The sequence below is a fragment of the Arachis ipaensis genome, chromosome B6 (genome assembly GCF_059453495.1).
Source record: "Arachis ipaensis isolate K30076 ecotype BB chromosome B6, ASM5945349v1, whole genome shotgun sequence".
Classification (NCBI taxonomy): Eukaryota; Viridiplantae; Streptophyta; class Magnoliopsida; order Fabales; family Fabaceae; genus Arachis; species Arachis ipaensis.
The window spans coordinates 59,422,661-59,442,008 of NC_142441.1; the positions used below are offsets into that span (position 1 = coordinate 59,422,661).

Consider the following 19,348-nt stretch of genomic DNA (forward strand, 5'->3'; position numbering starts at 1 on the left):
TAGAGAAAATGGGCACCCTTTAAAAACGTCACGATAACGAAACTATTTTGCCTTGATTCAAAAGCATGCCCGGTGTTCTCTATCGCTACGCTTTTGAAGCGTGGAAAAGAAAGAACTATGGTCAAATCTGAAGCAATCGCCACCCTAATAAAAGCGTAGTCATTGACCCTTTCGGCCACGCTTTTGAAGTGTAGCAAAAAAAAGCGTGGCCAAATTTCTAATCAATTGCCACCCTTATATATAAAAGCATGGCAATTGATTCCTTTTCGCCACGCTTTTAAAGCGTGGTAAGACAAAAACGTGGCCACAGGCCTTTTTTCTTGTAGTGTCTTTTGAATTCTTTTATTATAATTGAAAATTTTGATATTTAAGTTAAAGCTTGAAAACCCTTTCACATGACTCTTTGAATTCGACTAGAAATAGTGGTTCAATTAGTGTGCGATACATGCATGATTTTCAATTACTCTAATTTTGAATAGGTGACATATAATTCGGATTAGAACAACTATTGAAAATTGTGTTTTCTTCTAAGGTTTAACTACTGGATAGGACTAACTTAAATAAATAACATGTAATTCGACCTAAGGACAATTTTTTAATTTTATTAAAAACTAAATCAGTTTTTGCGTTTAAAATCTTTAATTACTTAATTGATGACTAGTTAATTAAAGAGAAACTGAGTAATCAAGAAATTGAAAATTAGTTACTAAAAATTTATTGTAAAAGATCTTTGCCTACTTCAGAATAAGTAAACAAGGTTTAGTTTTCTTAAAAGCATAAACATTTATGAAGCCTTATGCTCTTTTCTTAATCAACATCTAAGTTTATTGTCTCTTACTCAAATACTCAAGATTCTAAGTAAAATACAAGTTTTGTCTTCATCAATTCACGTTATTTTAATCTAATTTGGTATATATAATGTGATATTTGCTTGTTTAATTTTTTAATTATCGTGAGAACAATATTTATTCACTGTGATATTATTTGAACGATTTAGTACACTTGTTGATATCTGTGAACTCTAATTAATTTTCACTCATCAATTTACATTATAATAAGCTGTAATAAATGTGCAAATAATTAACAGTTACAATTTTCCAGGATAAAATGAACTGAAGAAGACAGTCCATATGCTAGAAGTATGACTCCCTATATTAGGCTATTAGCCTATTATTTTCCATTATTATACACTTACGTGCTATAAATTCAACATTATTATTACGTACCCTAGTGCAGGAGACGCTAACGTGTTAACTCTAAGTCCTGCTCTCTACCGCTTGTATGTTTCATAATTTGTTGAATAAGAAGAGTCATATTAAGATATGAAGATCCACCTTTCTCAACTGCTCTCTTTGCCATCTTACTCAGTTCAATGACCCTTTCTCTTCTCTTTCTGCTCTCTTCTTCTTCATCATCCATAACCATGCATATTCCATTTTTAATATCTTCCTTCTTCACCAAAACACCTATCTTCTCTTCCTCCCCAAACTTCATTGCAACCTCCACACCAAGGCTCACACCAACCTTCAAAACATGAGTAACAAGCTTCTCATTCAAGAATTGATCTGCAAACAGTGGCCATGTAATCATTGGCATGCCAGCCGTTATCGCTTCTAAGGTAGAATTCCAACCACAATGTGTTACGAATCCTCCAACTGCAGGGTGTGATAGTATTAGTACCTGAGGAGCCCAACCTCGAATTATAAGACATTTATCTTTGTTTCTTTCTTCAAACCCTTCTTCTTCGATCCAATTCTCCAATTCATGCAAGTTCTTTCCATCCCTAATGACCCATATAAATGGTTTATTTGTTGCTTCCATGGCCAATGCCAATTCTATAAGCTGTGAAGTGGTGAGATTGCATAAGCTTCCAAGACATGCATAAACAACAGACTTGGGTTGCTGCAAATCAAGCCATTCTAAGCAGTTCTGTTCATTGATTGAAGCCTTGTTACCTCTTTGAGCCTTATCTATTTCATCTTTGTTGCATAGAGAAACAGGGCCAATACACCAAACCTTACCATTCCTTTCTTTCTTGTAGTCATTTACATAATCTTGCTCCAACTCTTCAAAGGTGTTTATGATCACACCATATGCCTTCATTTCAGCATCCATCATCTTCTCACCAAAATCCTTCAATTTATCTGTCATTTGCTCTGGTACCTGATTTTTGGTGACTTGAATTTGGTGAGGTATGCCAGGAATAGTGAAGTACTCAAATTCTGAGGTGATGTTCGCAGCAACCTATAAATGTTACTCGAATACAAAACACAAGAATTAAAAATAATATCAGGTAATATCATATTAAAGTAAACAAAAACATTAAAGAATCATCAAAATTTAAAAATATAATAAAAAAATATGTTGTTGAATTACTAAAAAAAATTAAACTAAAAAAATTGAATTGATAATTAAGTGATAGTCGAAAATAATATATTTTAATCACCCCTTATATTTTTATTAAAATAATGTTTTATATGCACCTCCTAGGTTATATGCACTATCTATATCTATATATTATTTTGGCAACTACTCTCATGAAGATGCTAAAAACATCTTTTCATGATGATCCTTGTTTAAAAAGTATAACTTATTTATTTAGCAACACTTTAAATAAAGATAACACTTTTACTTCAAATAAAATCAAGCCCTACAATCTATCATCCAATGGTCAAAATGATGTATCTTCACATGATGATAATCATTAAATCTTCATTGGAGTACCTACCTATTATTTTTGTATATCTTTCGCTTTCAATATTTAAAGTAATTGATAATAAATGAGAGAAGATAAAAATTTATTATTTAAACTATAAATGAAAAGAAAAAGAAATATAAAAAAGATGTATAGAAAAGTGGCTGAAATATTCTCTTTTAAAAATGTAAATCACGTAAACCTCTTTTAACTTTAAAATTTGAATACTTACATATATCTTGTTTTTTATTTTATGTTAAAATTATTATTTTTAAACCTAACAAGAATTAAAATTCTAAATATATTGATTATAGAAACTCTGAGAAATTATATGTATTAAAACTATTTATCGCAAAACTTAATTTATTAGATAGAATTACCTAAATAATTATATTTAATAACAAATACACGAACAGTTCTAACAAAATCAGAAGTTATTATATAAATGAAGTGTTTGTGCATTATAGGAAGCACCTTGGAAGTGTTTATCTTGTACAAGCAATGGAGGCAGAAGCAGCAAAAGCCATGGAAAGAGATTCTTGGGATGTTGTGCTTCTGAGCAAGTTGAGAAGTCCAAGGAATGCAAAAATCAGAGATAATGCAAGTTGGTTTCGGTGTGATCTCCTCGAACAACTCCTCTGCTGGTTTTTGGAGCAACGTGATTGCATGGAAGAAATTGACCATGGCGTCTGAAGAAATCACCATGTCGAAGCTTTCAGACCCATCAGGTAAACCTGCTTCCTTAGATGGAAACGGGAGCTGTATTAATTGGATTTGAAGGCCGGAAGAGATGGCGCGAGAAAGAACTGAACTGAAACGGGAAGCGTTCTTTGGTGTGGTGAAGATGGTGACGATGACACCACGGTGTGCCAAGAGTTTTGCAATGTCCATCATGGGGATGATGTGGCCTTGAGCCATTAGAGGGAATAAGATGAAGTGAGGTTGGTTTGTTTGGAAAACCATGGCTGATATTGCGGCTAATGGCTACAATAATGATTAGAAGTAAATGACTAAATGATATGTGTTGTGCGTATGCTACATATGTTGGGCTCTATTTATATATAATTATATATATATATATATATATATAGGAAATGTAGCTTTTTTGTTCTGGTGGAGCCGTGGAGGTGTTTGATTTTATTTCTCATACATCAAATACGTGAAAATACATACATATATATATATATATATATATATATATATATATGTGCGCGCGCGCCCCCTCTGTGGTGATTGTTAAAGTTGGATGGCTACAATGATTATCTTTTGTCCACTAATCAATTGCTGACATGTGGAGAGGTGGATTTTGTTTGACTTTTATTTGATTGAGTCTAAACACAATAAATTTGATAATCATCCACGGTAACTGCAGGTTCTATTAATTAGAAAGAATTCTTCTCCTGAGCACCGTTTTTTTGTTCGTGAAATCACCTATTCTATTTCGTTTTAGACATGGCATGAGCCGGACAAACCCGACCTACATTCAGGACTGACCCAAATCCCAGATAGATACCAATTGGACCCTCCCTAAATCAAACTATTGCACCCCCTTCCTATCGCTTTCTTTACCTAACTACTAAAGTTAGCTTTGGTTGAAAAGAAAGAAATTTAAAAAATATATATTTTTTTAGATATATTTAAATAAAAAAATTAAAAAATATTATTAATAGATAATTTTATTTTTGTATTATAAAATATATTAAAAAAATAAAAAGATAATATTAAAAATATAAAAAAAAATATTTTTTAGTATTGGAAAAAAAAATTAGTAGATTTTATCTCTTTATTTTTTTCTTTAATTTTTTTTCAATCAAACAATGAAAAATAATAATTTTTTTTTATTTTTTTTCTCCTTTTTTTTTTTATTTTTCTTTCAAACAAACATAGTGTAAACGATCAAAATAGAGCAAGAAAGAACCACAAGAAAGCTTCTTTTTTTTCAAAACAGAACAACACTGATGGATGCAATGAATAGAACTACTACTGCTCAAAGTTGATGGCGTAAAAGAGAAACACTTCTATTGCTCCAGCGTTGATGGATGGAGGTGAAAAGTTATTGCTTTGACACCTTTGGATGGGAGAAAAGTGTAACATCTTAACTATCAAAATGTTACGTTTTCGACTGCGTTGGTCTAATAGGTCGAGTATTACGACGACTCTTAAAATATTTAATACTAAAATATGAGCCTATTTAAAACTTAAACCGTATTTTTAAAAAGACCGTTTAAAACAAAACATAAAGCCATACTTACAAACTATATACATACATATACATAGTATTAACTTACAAGCTTTACATAAAACAAATCCTATCCCTCTTACAAATTTTGAAAAGTTAAAAGGCGAGAAAAACATAAATACTAAAATAATATAAAATTATCGTCTAAACAGAAAAGAAATAAGCTTTTCTGAACTTTGTCGTCTATAACCTGAAAGAGAAAAGACCTGTAGGGGAGTGAGAACATCATCCTCGCTGGTTCTCACTATGGAGTTAGAGAATTGTTATAATAAGATACCTAAAAATAAAACTGTTTTAAAAATATAGTGATTAGCATCCGCCTTATGAATCTTTTCCAAACCAAAGATTCATACTCAAAAATTTGAAATCCTTCTTAAAGTGAAATCCGTTAATTCTTCAAAAATTCAAAACCTTTTTAAAAGTCTCTCCTAAACGGTATGAATGGCCAAACTATTCCAAGCATAGGCTCATTAAGTCTATGTTGAATCAGTTTAATTTTTCATACTTTTCTAAACTAGAAACACAAACCAAACATGGCCTTCGGCCCATCACAAAAATCAATCACGGCCATAGGCCCAAATAATTCAATAATCAACAACCAATCCACCACAATCCAACCAATTTTCAGTCATACACACAAGTAAGAAGGTTCAAACACAATCAAGTAGTTACATCAAGTAGAGCAATTAGCAATTAAACATAATTATTCACATAGGAAAACCAATTACAATATGCACACTCAAACAATGTCACATAGATGCATATGATGAATGCCTGCCCTATGGCTAATGAGTCTCATTTGTCGGTTATAAAGCCAAACCAGACATGTCCGGTAGCTAACCCTGAACAGAACCCCAAACAAGGAGCAAGTGGGACAATGCCACAACCCTTGCATCTTACCCGCGTACCAGGAGCAGGGAACAACTTTACTCTGCCTCTTACCTAGGTGGTGTTACAGTTCTCAATTCGGAACAAGCGGCGATAAAATTCCACCCTTACATCTTACCCAGAGTTTTGAACTCTCAACCGGAGCAAGTGGATAACACCACCTCATCTTAACCGGTATTTCGCCTCTTACCCAGAGCAAGTGGATAACACCACTGCATCTTACCCGAAGGCATATTACAATCAAATTCAAGCTCATTTTCATTATCCTACCAACTCATTCATAATCATTTTCAAACACAACATACAGCTCAATCTTTGGCTGTCGCACATGAGTCTGTCGGTGAATATAGAACATATTTTGCATACTTGCTTCGTCAATGATCGGCATAATATCAAATTGTATTAGACACCAAAAATTATAACGAGATTTTGGTACAGGATATTGCTCACTCTCCTCAACATATCGTTCTTCATACTTTGACAAAGACCATTTTAAAACTCTGTGAATGTCATGGTGCATGGAACCACAAACAAAATCCAATTCTCACATACAAAACTCACTCCTTCATGAGTATTTCGTATAATCTCACCGTTGTGATACACCACCAAATTTGCAATACCCTCATCACACCAAAAACATACTCAAGCAACTCTTCTCTTCACGATAAAATGATACCAAGTTTTGTCTTATATAGAGAGAGTACTTAACACGCAGACCATGTGTTGCATTGCCAACGAATCAAAGTGCGACATGTCGATATCACGCCCAACGTGCTAAGTCAGCACGCTCTCCACATGTTGACAGCACGACTCCCATATGCTGAGTTAACACGTTCCCCACGTGCTCAGTCAGCATAATCTCCACAAGTTGTAACTGTCCAACTGACATATCCATTGATTTACAAATACACTAAGACCAATTTCTATTAAAAACACCAGTAATATTTTCATATGAAAAAAAAATGGCCTCATATAAAAACTTAAAATATGTACTTATATATTCTAAAAGTACGTAAATTGAGTCATTTCTTTCGTTATAAAGACTGTTTTAACAAACAATGTATAAATATGCTTCTACAATTGTTAAATTGGGATATATGCTTCTACAATTGTTAAATTGGGATATGCCTCACTTTTACTAATAAAAACAAATAGTTTAAACCTCACCTAAATTTAGCTTTTCTTCATAAAAAAGAAATTTGCTATTGATGATGTAAGAGCATATGCAAAATGGCACTACAGTGGAGATTATCATCAATTATTTGAGGACTTGCATTGGTGGGCACAAGGATGATAGAACTAGAATCATATGGACATCGTAACAGAGCCTTCTACAGTTCTACATCGCAATTTTCTTTTAATTTTGTGTGCCAAGATGCAAACAAACAAAAGAGAAAGAAGTGACGTGATTAGATTCGATTCAGTCAAAGAAATGTAAAAATAAAAATAATAATTGTCTAATTTATTAAAAAAATTTAAAATTAATATTTAATTTTAAATATAAAAATAATTAATTTTTTAATTTTTATTTTTTATTTTTAAGAAATTGAATAAATTTGATACCAATTCAAAAAGACACACCAAAAATTTTGAAAAAAAAATAAAAAAAAAAAAACCAGAAAAGGGAGAAGTCTGACATGTCACATGTGTATGAGATTGCTTACTCTATATTATAGATAGATTAGCTAGGTGCTTCTGCAAGATGCATGGCTTTGCCGTCTCTTCGATAACCTCCACAATTAAAAACGAGGACTGTATTATTCAGGTAAGGAACTAACCGAACTAACCTACGTGGAAATTCTCTTTCCACGCACTCCTCCTTTGGCATGCAATAATGACAAATCCAACATTTCATTGTATTGTATAAGAACACTCAAACAAGTACGTTTAAAATATTTTTATATAAAAATATTTGATTTTATTTATTTAATAAATTATTATGTATTAAATTTTTATATAATATAAATTAAAAATATTATTTTTATTAAAAAATATTATTATATTTTTAAAATTATTAATTTGTTAATTTGTCTAAAATCTAAATTTTAAATAAAAATTTTATGAAAAGTTCGTTTTATTTTGATATTTTTTACAAATTTTATAATATTATTTTTTACTTTCATTTTAGTATCATTTTAATACCTTTTTTATTTTACAAATTTAATAATCTTTCACGAATTAAGTTTTTTCTTTAACTTTTTAAATATTTTTTATTTTTGAAGATTTATATTTTAATTTATCAATTTTATTACTAATTATTCTATTTTAATTCTAATAATTTTTATTTATTTTTAAAGTCTTTGAATAAAATTTATTGTGAAATTAAAATTTTAAAAAAAATTATTTGATATTGATTTATAAAATTTCGTGTCAGTTTGAATAAATATTAGTTAAAGTTATTAATATAAATATTTTTTTTGAATTTTTAATTTTATTCATAATTTATATTTTTATTATTAATCTATATTTGTTAGAGTCGTTTTTGAACTGTGATTAAATAAATAACTTTATAAAAAGTTATTTTTGTTATTTTTATATGAACAGTGTTCATTGCAGAATTGTATTTTGCTTTACAACTAAAAAATGTATTTAAATTTTAATTTTTAGCAGTATTTCGAAAGTATCGGCTTGCATAAAATCCTAAGAAAACGGAAGACCAGGAGGAGATGCTGGATTTTTTTAAATAAATAAAAAAATATTTTATTTATAAAAATATGTAATTTGTAGTATTTTTATCGATTTACACTTTATTACTTATCTTGTTTATAGTATAAACAAAATAATATTGTATATATTTTGTTTACATTATAAAATAGATAAGACACAATACGACGTAGGCATATGATGTTTGCACACGTGATGTGTAACATGGTTATCTTATTTATCGTATAAACACGATATACATAATGTTATTTCGTTTACAATGTAAACAAGATAAGTAAGAAGCGCGCCTATATATTAAACTCGTTTACAACGCCTTTTGAAATCACATTTTATCCATTTCTTCTACTTTTCTCCCTCTTTTATCCTTTTTTAATTATATTATCGAGGTACTCGGAGATTATGGTGCGTGCAGATGCACGAGATGAGGACATCAATCGCCTGAAAGCGACATTGCATATCGCTGGAGCAATCGACTTCCAGGTTAGTATTATTATTTTTATGTTTAAGTTAAATAAGCATATATTTATAGTCATAATTAGCGTACTTTTATAGATGTTATATATATTAGGTGGTAGAATGTATTGTTAATAAGTGTTAATTGATAGGGTTTGGTTTAACTTACTAGGTAAAATTATTTTATTAAGTAAATGTTTATTGTATTTTGTTATTTATTTAATTTGATTTCTATATTTTTAATTTTAATTTTGATAACTTGGTAGATATCTTTTTTTAGTCAGTATTAATGGATATGTATGATTTTAGTATTAGTTAAATTAATTTATTAAGTAAATGTTTATTCATTTTATTTTTATTTAATTTGATTTTAATATTTTTAATTTTAATTTTGATAGTTTTGTAGATAATCATTTCTAACTGTTATTCAACATTTTAATGGGTGGGTGCTTCCATAATTTTCAAACATGGTATGAGCATTCGACTTGGGATTGGGTGGAGCAGCTACTTGGTGTTAGGCCTCCCCATGGTGGACAGCAGGGTGCATAGAGGAAGGAGTCTTTCTCCATCAAACTAATATGGTTTCAGGACCGGATTTGGCATATGTCCAATACCATTGATCCAACCACCCTTCAATAGTATACGAGGTGTTACATACTGTTGTTGATTGGGGGTTACTTGATAACTGACAAGTCAAATAATTAGGTTCATCTTCGGTGACTGCCACTATTGGATGACTTTCAGAGATGCCGTGGTTTGTCTTGGAGATTTGTTGTGCTTGCATGGACGTACCACACTTTATGCTCTGCAGCACATTGAGACACCACTGAGATTGCTGGATGCACTCCACTTGTAGTTTCTTGGATATACCATAGATTTTTTCAGTGGTGTCCACCTGAGAGACAGGTTCTGACGTATCCCATGGCTGCGAGGTAACTATTAGTACTTATAGTTTTCTTATTCTTCGATTAAGAAGATCCTCTTGCATAAATTGATAAACCTTTATTCTTACATATGTCCACAGGTTGATAGGTATAGCTCAGCAAAGTAGGGACCAACACGAACAGAGATTCTTCAAATATGTGCCATCGATGAAGACGAAGGGCTTGTAATACTTGAAAGCCTCCATATAGACAGGAAAGACGCATAATGCCTTATCAAATTGCTGCAGTCGCGTACCACCAAGTGCCATCATAGTACGATACGACCCTAAAATCACATATTGTTCTGGGAGTACAACTCTACAATGCTTGGAGCAACCTCAGCACCTTATTGTATGACTCCTCCCAATCACCGTATATTTGCGCAATTACCTTTTGCTTCGCTATCCAGACCTTTCTATACGAAGGTTTGAAGTGATAGCTTTGCCTAACTACACCTTGTAGAATAGAGATATTGTCGGATGGGCTGGACTGTATCAAGGACAGGATGATACTACAGATGACATTGCTATTCAACTGTCGATGGTCTTGAGACATGGTGGGTGCTAAATATGTATGTGCACCTCTAAAGCTATGCATCTCCCTAACGAAATAAAATATACATGGTAGGAATTTATAACAAATATAATCATGATAAATAAGAAACTACACCATAATTAAACTTGACCTTGCAAATATTCGAGATTCTATTAGAGGGCAACATGAAGACTCCAAGGACATTCTATTGCAAATTGCCATCAATGCACATGCCACTTTAATCGGTTTGACTCCACAACTTGGTACTTATTACTTTTGGAAATGCGGTAATTCTTCACACCTTGCATTATTGCCTCTCTACATTTGAATCTATGGCTAACCTTAAACTCCACACCATCGTCTATGTTGTAATTGTCTCTATCCATGTTAGAAAATAGATTTTTCTCGTACATCGCATCCGGATCCAATGTATGATAACGACTGGGTACAACTGATAAGGTTGAAATTGGGTACGGGGCAGGTAGAGGATGCCAAACTGATTTGTCGATCGACATTTGATGAATCCAGATTTCATGGTATTTATTTTCTTTAATTGAGTGGATTTTATTGACTTTTCTCGCATTTATTTATTGAAATAGCATAGTTTCAAGATTTCTTCCTAAATTGTGCTTGAAAGTAAAAATATGCTTTTTAGACCCTAAAATTGCTAAATTTTATTTACTTTAATCCAATTCGATGCCTTGATGTGTTTGTTAAGTGATTTCAGGCTTACAAGGCAAATATGAATTGAAGAAGTGAGGAAAAAGCATGCAAAAGTGGAGAATTCATGAAGAAATAAGGTTTGGAGCTTTTCAGGGTTGTGCGTATGCACAGTGATGTGTGCATTCAGTTAGTGTGTGTACGCATACACCTGTGCGTACGCACAAGTTCTGACACATGACTTCATTAAATGCAAAATGTGGGTAGCAATTTCTGGCATTCCAAAGCGAAATCTAACTCATTTCTGAAGCTATTTCAAGCCTAATTCAATAAGGAACAAAGGGAAGAGCAATTAGGTTTAGTTTAAAACATGTTTTATGTCATTTTCTAGAGAGAAAAGCTCTCTCTTCTCTCTAGAATTTAGGATAGATTAGTTAAATTTCTCTTAGATTTAAGTTTTCATACTTGTCTTGATTTAGTTTTCCTTACAATTTCTTGTTATTACATCCTTGCTTTCTTAGTTTTACTTGTTATTTCCTTTATTTTGTCATTTTTTATCTTATGAACCCTTGTTAACTTGAATTTCCATTTAATGCAAATTGATGTTCTTATGTTAATTGATGTTTAATTGAGTTGCTATTATTGTTGTTTTGTATTTGGTAGCTTTAGATTTTATTATTATTGCAATTTTACCATGCTTTCATTTTATGCCTTCTAAATTTTTGATAAAATGCCTCTTTTAGTTTTAGAGTAGTTTTTCACACTCTTGGCTTGGGATTGAGGACTTAGGTGACCTTGAGTCATTGATGTCCATTCTTGATTGTGACTAGGATTGTTAGTTGGTTTGGTTTCCACTAACGCTAGTCTTTCATGAAGTTAATTAGTGAGTTAGCTAGAATTTGTGGATTGAGATCAATTATGTCTATTTGACTTATCCTCGATGTTAGGGTTGACTAAGTAGGATTAACACTTCATAATCATCCATGTTTGTGGTCAATGGCTAGGATATGTACCCTTAAATCTCAATCCTTGCCAAGAGGTCTTTTTAGCATTTGAATTTTCCTTCCTTTGATCAATTGTCTGAGTTTAAATTTCTTGCATGCTTCTCTAATTTCTTGTGATTTACATTCCTTGCTAATTGCTATCTCAACCCCCATTCCCTCAAAGCCAATAATTGAGTACTTGATTGCAATTCCTAGGGAGAACGACCCGGAATTTAAAAACTCTTGGTTATTTGTTTTGATTGTGATAATTTTGAAATTAAACTTTGATTGAGAGTTAATTGTCGGTCTAGACTATACTTGCAACGAAGAAGTTCTTTTCTATTGAGAAGTTCTAGACCAACATTAATCTCTCCATCAGCGTCTCTAGTACAAACTCCTCATTATCATCTTCAGAAGAACCACTACCGTTGCTATTGGTAATATACTCCTCATCGGACTCTTCACCATCCATGTCTGTGTATTCAACTGGACTAGCATAGTTTAACGATGGTGGTGCAAGAGGTGGATCATCCTGTATAAAATTCGAGTGGCCAGATCTACTACCACCGATATCCACAACCTCCACAGAGAGCTCTATCACTTGTTTCACCATGATTCTCCCATAGATGTCAAATATGAGGCGCACATGCTCGTTGCCATGGAGCCAAAATAGACAAAACCAAAAACTCCATTTTCTATCGATGCTAGCAACCTATATCCAACCTCTTTGCTCCCTCTAGCACAAACGCTCCTCAATATCAGACTCTTTAGCTCAGATAAAGAACTTACTCGTTGAGTGCCCAACAGAATGGGATTATCACACTTAAATATCATATAATGTCACTGTTTCTCATATGACAATTGGGATACACACTTACAACCACAAATCCACTACTACTAGATATTTTTTCTTAATTTTTGCAAGAAAAATGGAAGAGAAGAAGAAGTGAAATATTTTTGGAGAATACAAATGGTTGCAGTTCCTTTTATTGTTGTTGAAAATTTGTCGTATCGTATCTCGTTCATAGTGTAAACGTCATAACTTATCATTTATCTCGTTTATAGTGTAAACGAAATAACACTGTGTATATGTTGTTTACAATATAAACGAGATATACATGTTTCATATATTGTGTCTTATCTCGTTTACAGTATAGACGAGATATACACAATGTTGATTTGTTTGCACTGTAAACGAGATAAGTAATAGAGTGCAAATCGGTAAAAACGCTACAAATTACATATTTTTATAATTAAAATTTTTTTTATTTGTTTAAAAAAATCCAGGAGATGCTACAAATAGAACTACTCCCTAGATTCCATTGCATAAATTTGGAGAATTAAAAGGATTTTCATGTTTTTAATGTAGTATATATCAAAAATCAATAAAATAACATATGTATATAAATACATAATAACTAATTTTTATTTAAATGTAGCAAAAATCCTTTAAGTTTAATTTATCTGAGTAAAGTAGACACGATCTCTATCCATTTGCCCAAATAACCATGTGATCCTTGAAAAAAAATGATCCACTTCGTCTCCTGACCCTATGTTCCGTCTGCCAATATTGTACTTCTGTCATATTTACTGTCAAGGAATAACGAAACTTGCTGATGTGTCTTGTTAAGCTATTGATGCGGATGGTTAAAGTGGTGAGCTGGATGTTAGTGCCTGATGCACTTGCATTTTTAGTTGTTTTTCTTTTAAAATTTCATGCAATAAGTCAATAGTTATTGTGTTTTCAGCAATGATTTCATAGATTAGTGAGCAATGCTTTAAAGTGTATTGAATATTTTGGTTTTAAGGCGATTTTAAAAGAAAAATAAAACAAAACAAGAATCAAAAGAACCAGAAAAAAAGATTATGATACACTTTGAAGCTTATGATGCATTTTGATGCTTATGACACATTTTTGAAGTCTTCATTCATCAAATTTAGCCTCTGGACTCATTTACCGTCCAATGCCAAATAAGTGGTGTCCAACAGCAAAAAAGAAATCGTGCGTATGCATCCTATGTGCGTACGCACAACCGTGGCAGGAAGGGATGTCATGCGTACGCATCTCACATGCATATGTATGTTTTCAGCTTGCATTCAAAGGTTTAGAGGTTGTTGCGCGTACGCATCCTATGTGCATATGCACAACTAATGTCAAAATAAAAATCATGCATATGCATTTCACATGTATACGCACAATACTCATTTCGCGTCTAACACCAAATTAGTGGCGTCCAACAACAAATCCAAACAGAGAGGAAAATTAAGACAAGTCTTGGAGGAATGGATGGCGTCCAATGGCAAGTTCATGCCATCCAATGGCAAATGCTAATAGAGGCTAACTTGGAAGCAAGAAAGCTAATGCTGTCTAACACCATTAACTTGCCGTCCCATGGCAAGTTAGAACAGAGGCAAATTTTGGGCCATTCTTGAGGAAGAAGGCTTCTAATGGGAGGATTGAAGACTATCACAAAGCCCATGAGATCTAGTTGAGTTGGAGTTGAATTTAACTTGAATTTGGCAATTTTGAATTTGTATGTAATTTAGGATGGAGTATATAAGCCTAGAGAAAACACTTTGTTAGGGACTTTGACATTTTTTACACATTACTTCATCTTTGTAATTTCTCTTAATCATGAGTCACTAACTCTCCTCTATTGGGGGGAAGAGTTCTGTTGAAATTCAATGGATTAATGTGATTGATTCTCTATATTTGATTTATGCATTATTGCTTCTTAGGAAAGAGTTTTTCTTCTTCATTTCAAGGGTTCAAGTCTATTGGAAAATAGTTTAAATCTGAATTGAATTATATGAGATACTTGGAAGAGTGATCATACTAATTAATCTTGAAAACTCTCTCGCTCAATTCTTCTGATTCTAGATTTGGATTTGATACGTGACATAAAATCAACCTATTCCAGATCTTAAGGATTATGTGGTGCTAAATTAGAGAATGCACTTCATCTCTTCTCCTGAGCAATTGATCAAAGAATTGGCAATTGATTAAGTCAAGAGAGATTGAATTAATAAGGGATTGGGATTCATTCACTTATGATTTGCCAGAGATAAATAATTGCATGATTGAGGTAGAGATAAGATTTATTGCTCCTAAGAATTCAACATCTATAAACCCAATACTCTTACTATCATTACTTTCTTATCTTGCTTTATAATTGCCTTTACTTAATGCACATTTACATTGATTAATTTCCTACACTTTACTAATTCCAATCATTTACTTTTTAGTTATTTACATTCCAGTTATTTATTGTTTACATTTACTTTATTACCAAGTCATTTAAATTCGAGCTTATAATACTGATTGATCATCATTCAAAATTTGAATCGTCTAACTAGAATAATCTATTGATCATTGCTTACTCAATCTGTTGATCCTTGTGGGAACGATAACCTACTCACCGTGGTATTACTTGATGCGATTTGGTACACTTGCAGATTTTATCCATCTGAAGTTTTTGGCACCGTTGCCAGGGATCAATTGTGATTGACAACTACAAGTTAGTTGATTACCTAGATTAGACACTTTTTCCTTCCATTTTAGTGAATTACCTGTTTTTGTTATTTTCTTATTTTTAGTTACTTAACTGTTTGTATTATTACCTCACTGGGAATTCTTTTCACTTTGATAAAGGAAATCCCAATTTTGTTTGTAGCTTGTGTTTATGTAGAGCAAAGATAAGGAACCTCTTTACTTTGATCCTAAAATTGAACGAACTCTCTACCAGATAAGAAAGAGTACTCCAAAGAACTAGAAAGAGGAAGTTGAATTAGTGGAAAGGGTTAAAGAGTTCGAAGAAGCTAAGAAAGAACTAGAGCACAATATGGCAGAGAATCACAATGCCAACAATGCTCAGCATGCTAGAAGAACATTGCGATCATATATAAACCCTAATCCTGGAAATTATGGGAGCAGCATCCTCACACCCATTGTTGTAATACCCTAACATTCAAATTCTTATGCTCGAGTCATAAGTCAATGATAATAAGGTGGTACGACTCAAGGTGGATTCATAATATCTATATAGTTTAAAGGAATTATCAATCAAGAAGTCTGTAAAGGAGTAAAAGAAAAATCACAGACAAAAACACTCGCATATCAAATAAAAGAGGATAAAGCATGTTTGGGAAGCGAAGATAAAGTATAAAATTATTGGAAAGCTCTGGATGTCTACTTTTTAATGCAATAAGAAGCATATCATTTGGATCTCTATAGCCCAAGTTATGTTCCTTTGAAGAGGACAAGGTCACGCTAGCAGGGTTGCATGCATTGTTGAGGACCACGGCCATTCCAGCACCCACTCTAGCACCCAGTCTTGCTCCAGGGCTTCGTTGCAGGGTGTTGACTTTGCCAACTCTCAATCCAATGCCAATTCAAACGCCAGGGCTTCATCTTTTCACTTTTGAGAAGAATTTTCTCCCTCACATTTAGTGTCCACCATGTAGTGTCATATATGGTTGGAAAGCTCTAGATTCCTACTTTCCAATGCCATTAAAATCACCTTATTTGGAGCTTTGTAGCTCAAGTTATCTATGTTGGAGTATGAAGAAGTCAAGGTTGCAAATCCTTTTAAAGCTTTCTTAGTAGTTGGTGTTGTCCATTCCAACTTCAATTCTAGTGCCCAGTCTAGCTCCAGGCTTCATTGTTGGGCGTTGGTTTTGCCAACTTCAATTCCAGCACCCAATCTAGCTCCAGGGCTTCATTGCTAGCCATTGGGTTTGCCAATTCTCAATCCAGCGCCCATTCCAAATGCCAGGTCCTGATATTGTTGCTTCCTTTCATAGGTCATGGGCTAAGCTTTTAAAAGCGTGGCCTAAGGTTCCAAAGTGTATCCAAGCTACAAAGCGTGTCCAAAAGCACATCTTTTCTTCTTTTGAGCTTATTTTGTACTTTTTGCTTCTTTTTCTCTCATTTTCTACACAATTCATCAAATAAAAAAGATTAAAGCAATGTATGACTTAAGCACAAAAAATACTCAACAATTGGGCATTATGAACTAATTTTTGATATGAAAAAGCATAGAAAAACATACATGATGCGCATGCATCAACAATATAAGATATTCCAAGACTATTCCAAAGAGCCTTTGCTTTGTTACAATCACAGAAACAATGCAAGGTAGTTTAAGGATGATTTTCACAGCGCTGACAAGAATTACTTGTGGCCAAGTTGTGAGTGCACCGAAGCTCATTAGTGGGGACTGCATCATGCAGGGATTGCCACAACAACAACCTAATCATCTCTAGAATAAACATCTTCTACAACTAATTCCAATTGCATTCTGATCCCGGTGGTACTTTTTTTTAGCTTGCCATAGGTATCCACTTTTTTGTGGTATAATTGGTAGAGGAAGAATGATTCCAGAAACAACTTGAAATGTCATGGCAAAGACTAAGGATGGGAAAATTTTTTAAAAATTGTTTGACATTTTCGGAAGGTGAGAATATAGCTTGCTAAAATTCCAACTTCCATTATGTATCACATCACCAATCAAAAGATAGAGATTAGCTATATGAGCATAAGGAAAGGCATCCGCCAAAGTACCAAAAGAGGACCACGGTTCAAACCATAATGATTAGTGCAAGTTCCCGCAATTCCACACAAAAACCATCCTTTAAGTGATTATAAGCCTTCATCAAACTCTTGTAAACCTGGGATGCTCCATTCGTATTTTTCCCAACTTTGGAAGGAGAAAAATATTTCTTGGTCAGGAGTTTTGTCCAAATCTTGTCTTTGCTATGAAGAAGTTGCCAAACAATCATTTCGAGAAGAGCTATGTCAACACATTATGAATCACGGACTCCCATGTCTTCAAATTTTTTAGGAGTTAAAATCTTCTCCCACTTCACAAGAGCTAAGCCCCTCTTGTCTGCCTGACCCTTCCAAAAGAATTGTCTCATCATCGAATCAATTCTCTCACAAGCATAGGTTGGAAGATAAGAAACTTGCATTTGATAAATTGGTATGGAGGACAGAACTGATTTAACCAAACATAGTTTACCCGCCTTAGTGAGAAGATGTCCTTTCCAATTAGCCAGCCTGCTATGAACCTTTTCAATTACCTCATGAGCTATCTCTCATGGCCAATATTGACACCGAAATACTTTCCCAAATTTTTAGTAAATTGAATATGAGAGACCCTGGTGCACAAAATCACAATCACACTTTTGCAATTCTGCACAACTAACCAGCAAGTGCACTAGGTCATCCAAGTAATACCTTACGTGAGTAAGGGTCGATCCCACGGAGATTGTCAGCTTGAAGCAAGCTATGGTTATCTTGTAACTCTTAGTCAGGATATCAATAATTCTCAGATTTAATTGTAAAAAGTAAAAGAACATGAAATAAATACTTGTTTTGCAGTAATGAAGAACAGGTTGAGGTTTTGGAGATACTCTATCTTCAGAATCTCTACTTTCCTACTGTCTTCTTCTTTATGCACGCAAGGCTCCTTCCATGGCAAGCTGTATGTTGGTGGATCACCATTGTCAATGGCTACCATCCGACCTCTCAGTGAAAATGTTCCAAATACGCTGTCACCGCATGGCTAATCATCTGTTAGTTCTCACTCATGCTGGAATAGGATCCATTGATCCTTTTGCGTCTGTCACTACGCCCAGCATGCGTGAGTTTAAAGCTCGTCACAGTCATCCCTTTCCAAATCCTACTCAGAATACAACAGACAAGGTTTATACTTTCCGGATCTCAGGAATGGCCGCCAATAATTCTAGCCTATACCACGAAGGTTCCAATCTTCGATTAGAAACCCAAGAGATACACATTCAAGCTTGATTGCATGTAGAATGGAGGTGGTTGTCAGGCACGCGTTCATAGGTGAGAATGATGATGAGTGTCACGGATCATCAGATTCATCAGGTTGAAGTGCGAATGAATATCTTAGAATAGAAACAAGCATGATTGAATGGAAAACAATAGTAATTGCATTAACTCATCAAAACACAGCAGAGCTCCTCACCCCCAACCATGGGGTTTAGAGACTCATGCCGTAGAAGATACAATATGAAATGTGTAGAATGTCATGAGGTACAAGATGAATCACTAAAAGTAGTTTTTATAGTAAACTAGTGACCTAGGGTTATAGAAAATGAGTAAGCTAGAATAGTTAGTGTAGAAATCCACTTTCGGGGCCCACTTGGTGTGTGCTTGGGCTGAGCATTGAAGCTTTCAAGTGTAGAGACCTTTCTTGGAGTTAAACGCCAGCTTTTGTGCCAGTTTGGGCGTTTAACTCCAGCTTTCATGCTAGTTCTGGCGTTTTGACGCCAGATATGC

General features: G+C 33.5%; 1 protein-coding gene across 1 annotated transcript; it reads right to left on the minus strand.

Annotated features, from left to right (window-relative positions):
- Positions 1 to 1,009: 1,009 nt before the first annotated feature.
- LOC107648731 (UDP-glycosyltransferase 73C11) lies at positions 1,010 to 3,761 on the minus strand. Its single transcript, XM_016352557.2, has 2 exons — positions 3,170 to 3,761; positions 1,010 to 2,244 (listed from the first exon to the last, which is right to left on the minus strand). Exons 1-2 carry the CDS (start codon positions 3,656 to 3,658, stop codon positions 1,243 to 1,245), a joined length of 1,491 nt encoding a protein of 496 aa, XP_016208043.1. The 5' UTR covers positions 3,659 to 3,761; the 3' UTR covers positions 1,010 to 1,242.
- Positions 3,762 to 19,348: the final 15,587 nt, after the last annotated feature.

Excerpts from the sequence above, each read along its gene's own strand:
- LOC107648731 (XM_016352557.2), bottom strand. The coding sequence starts at position 3,658 with ATGGTTTTCCAAACAAACCAACCTCACTTCATCTTATTCCCTCTAATG. Across the intron at positions 2,245-3,169 it reads ACAAGATAAACACTTCCAAG|GTTGCTGCGAACATCACCTC; the intron begins GTGCTTCCTATA and ends TAACATTTATAG.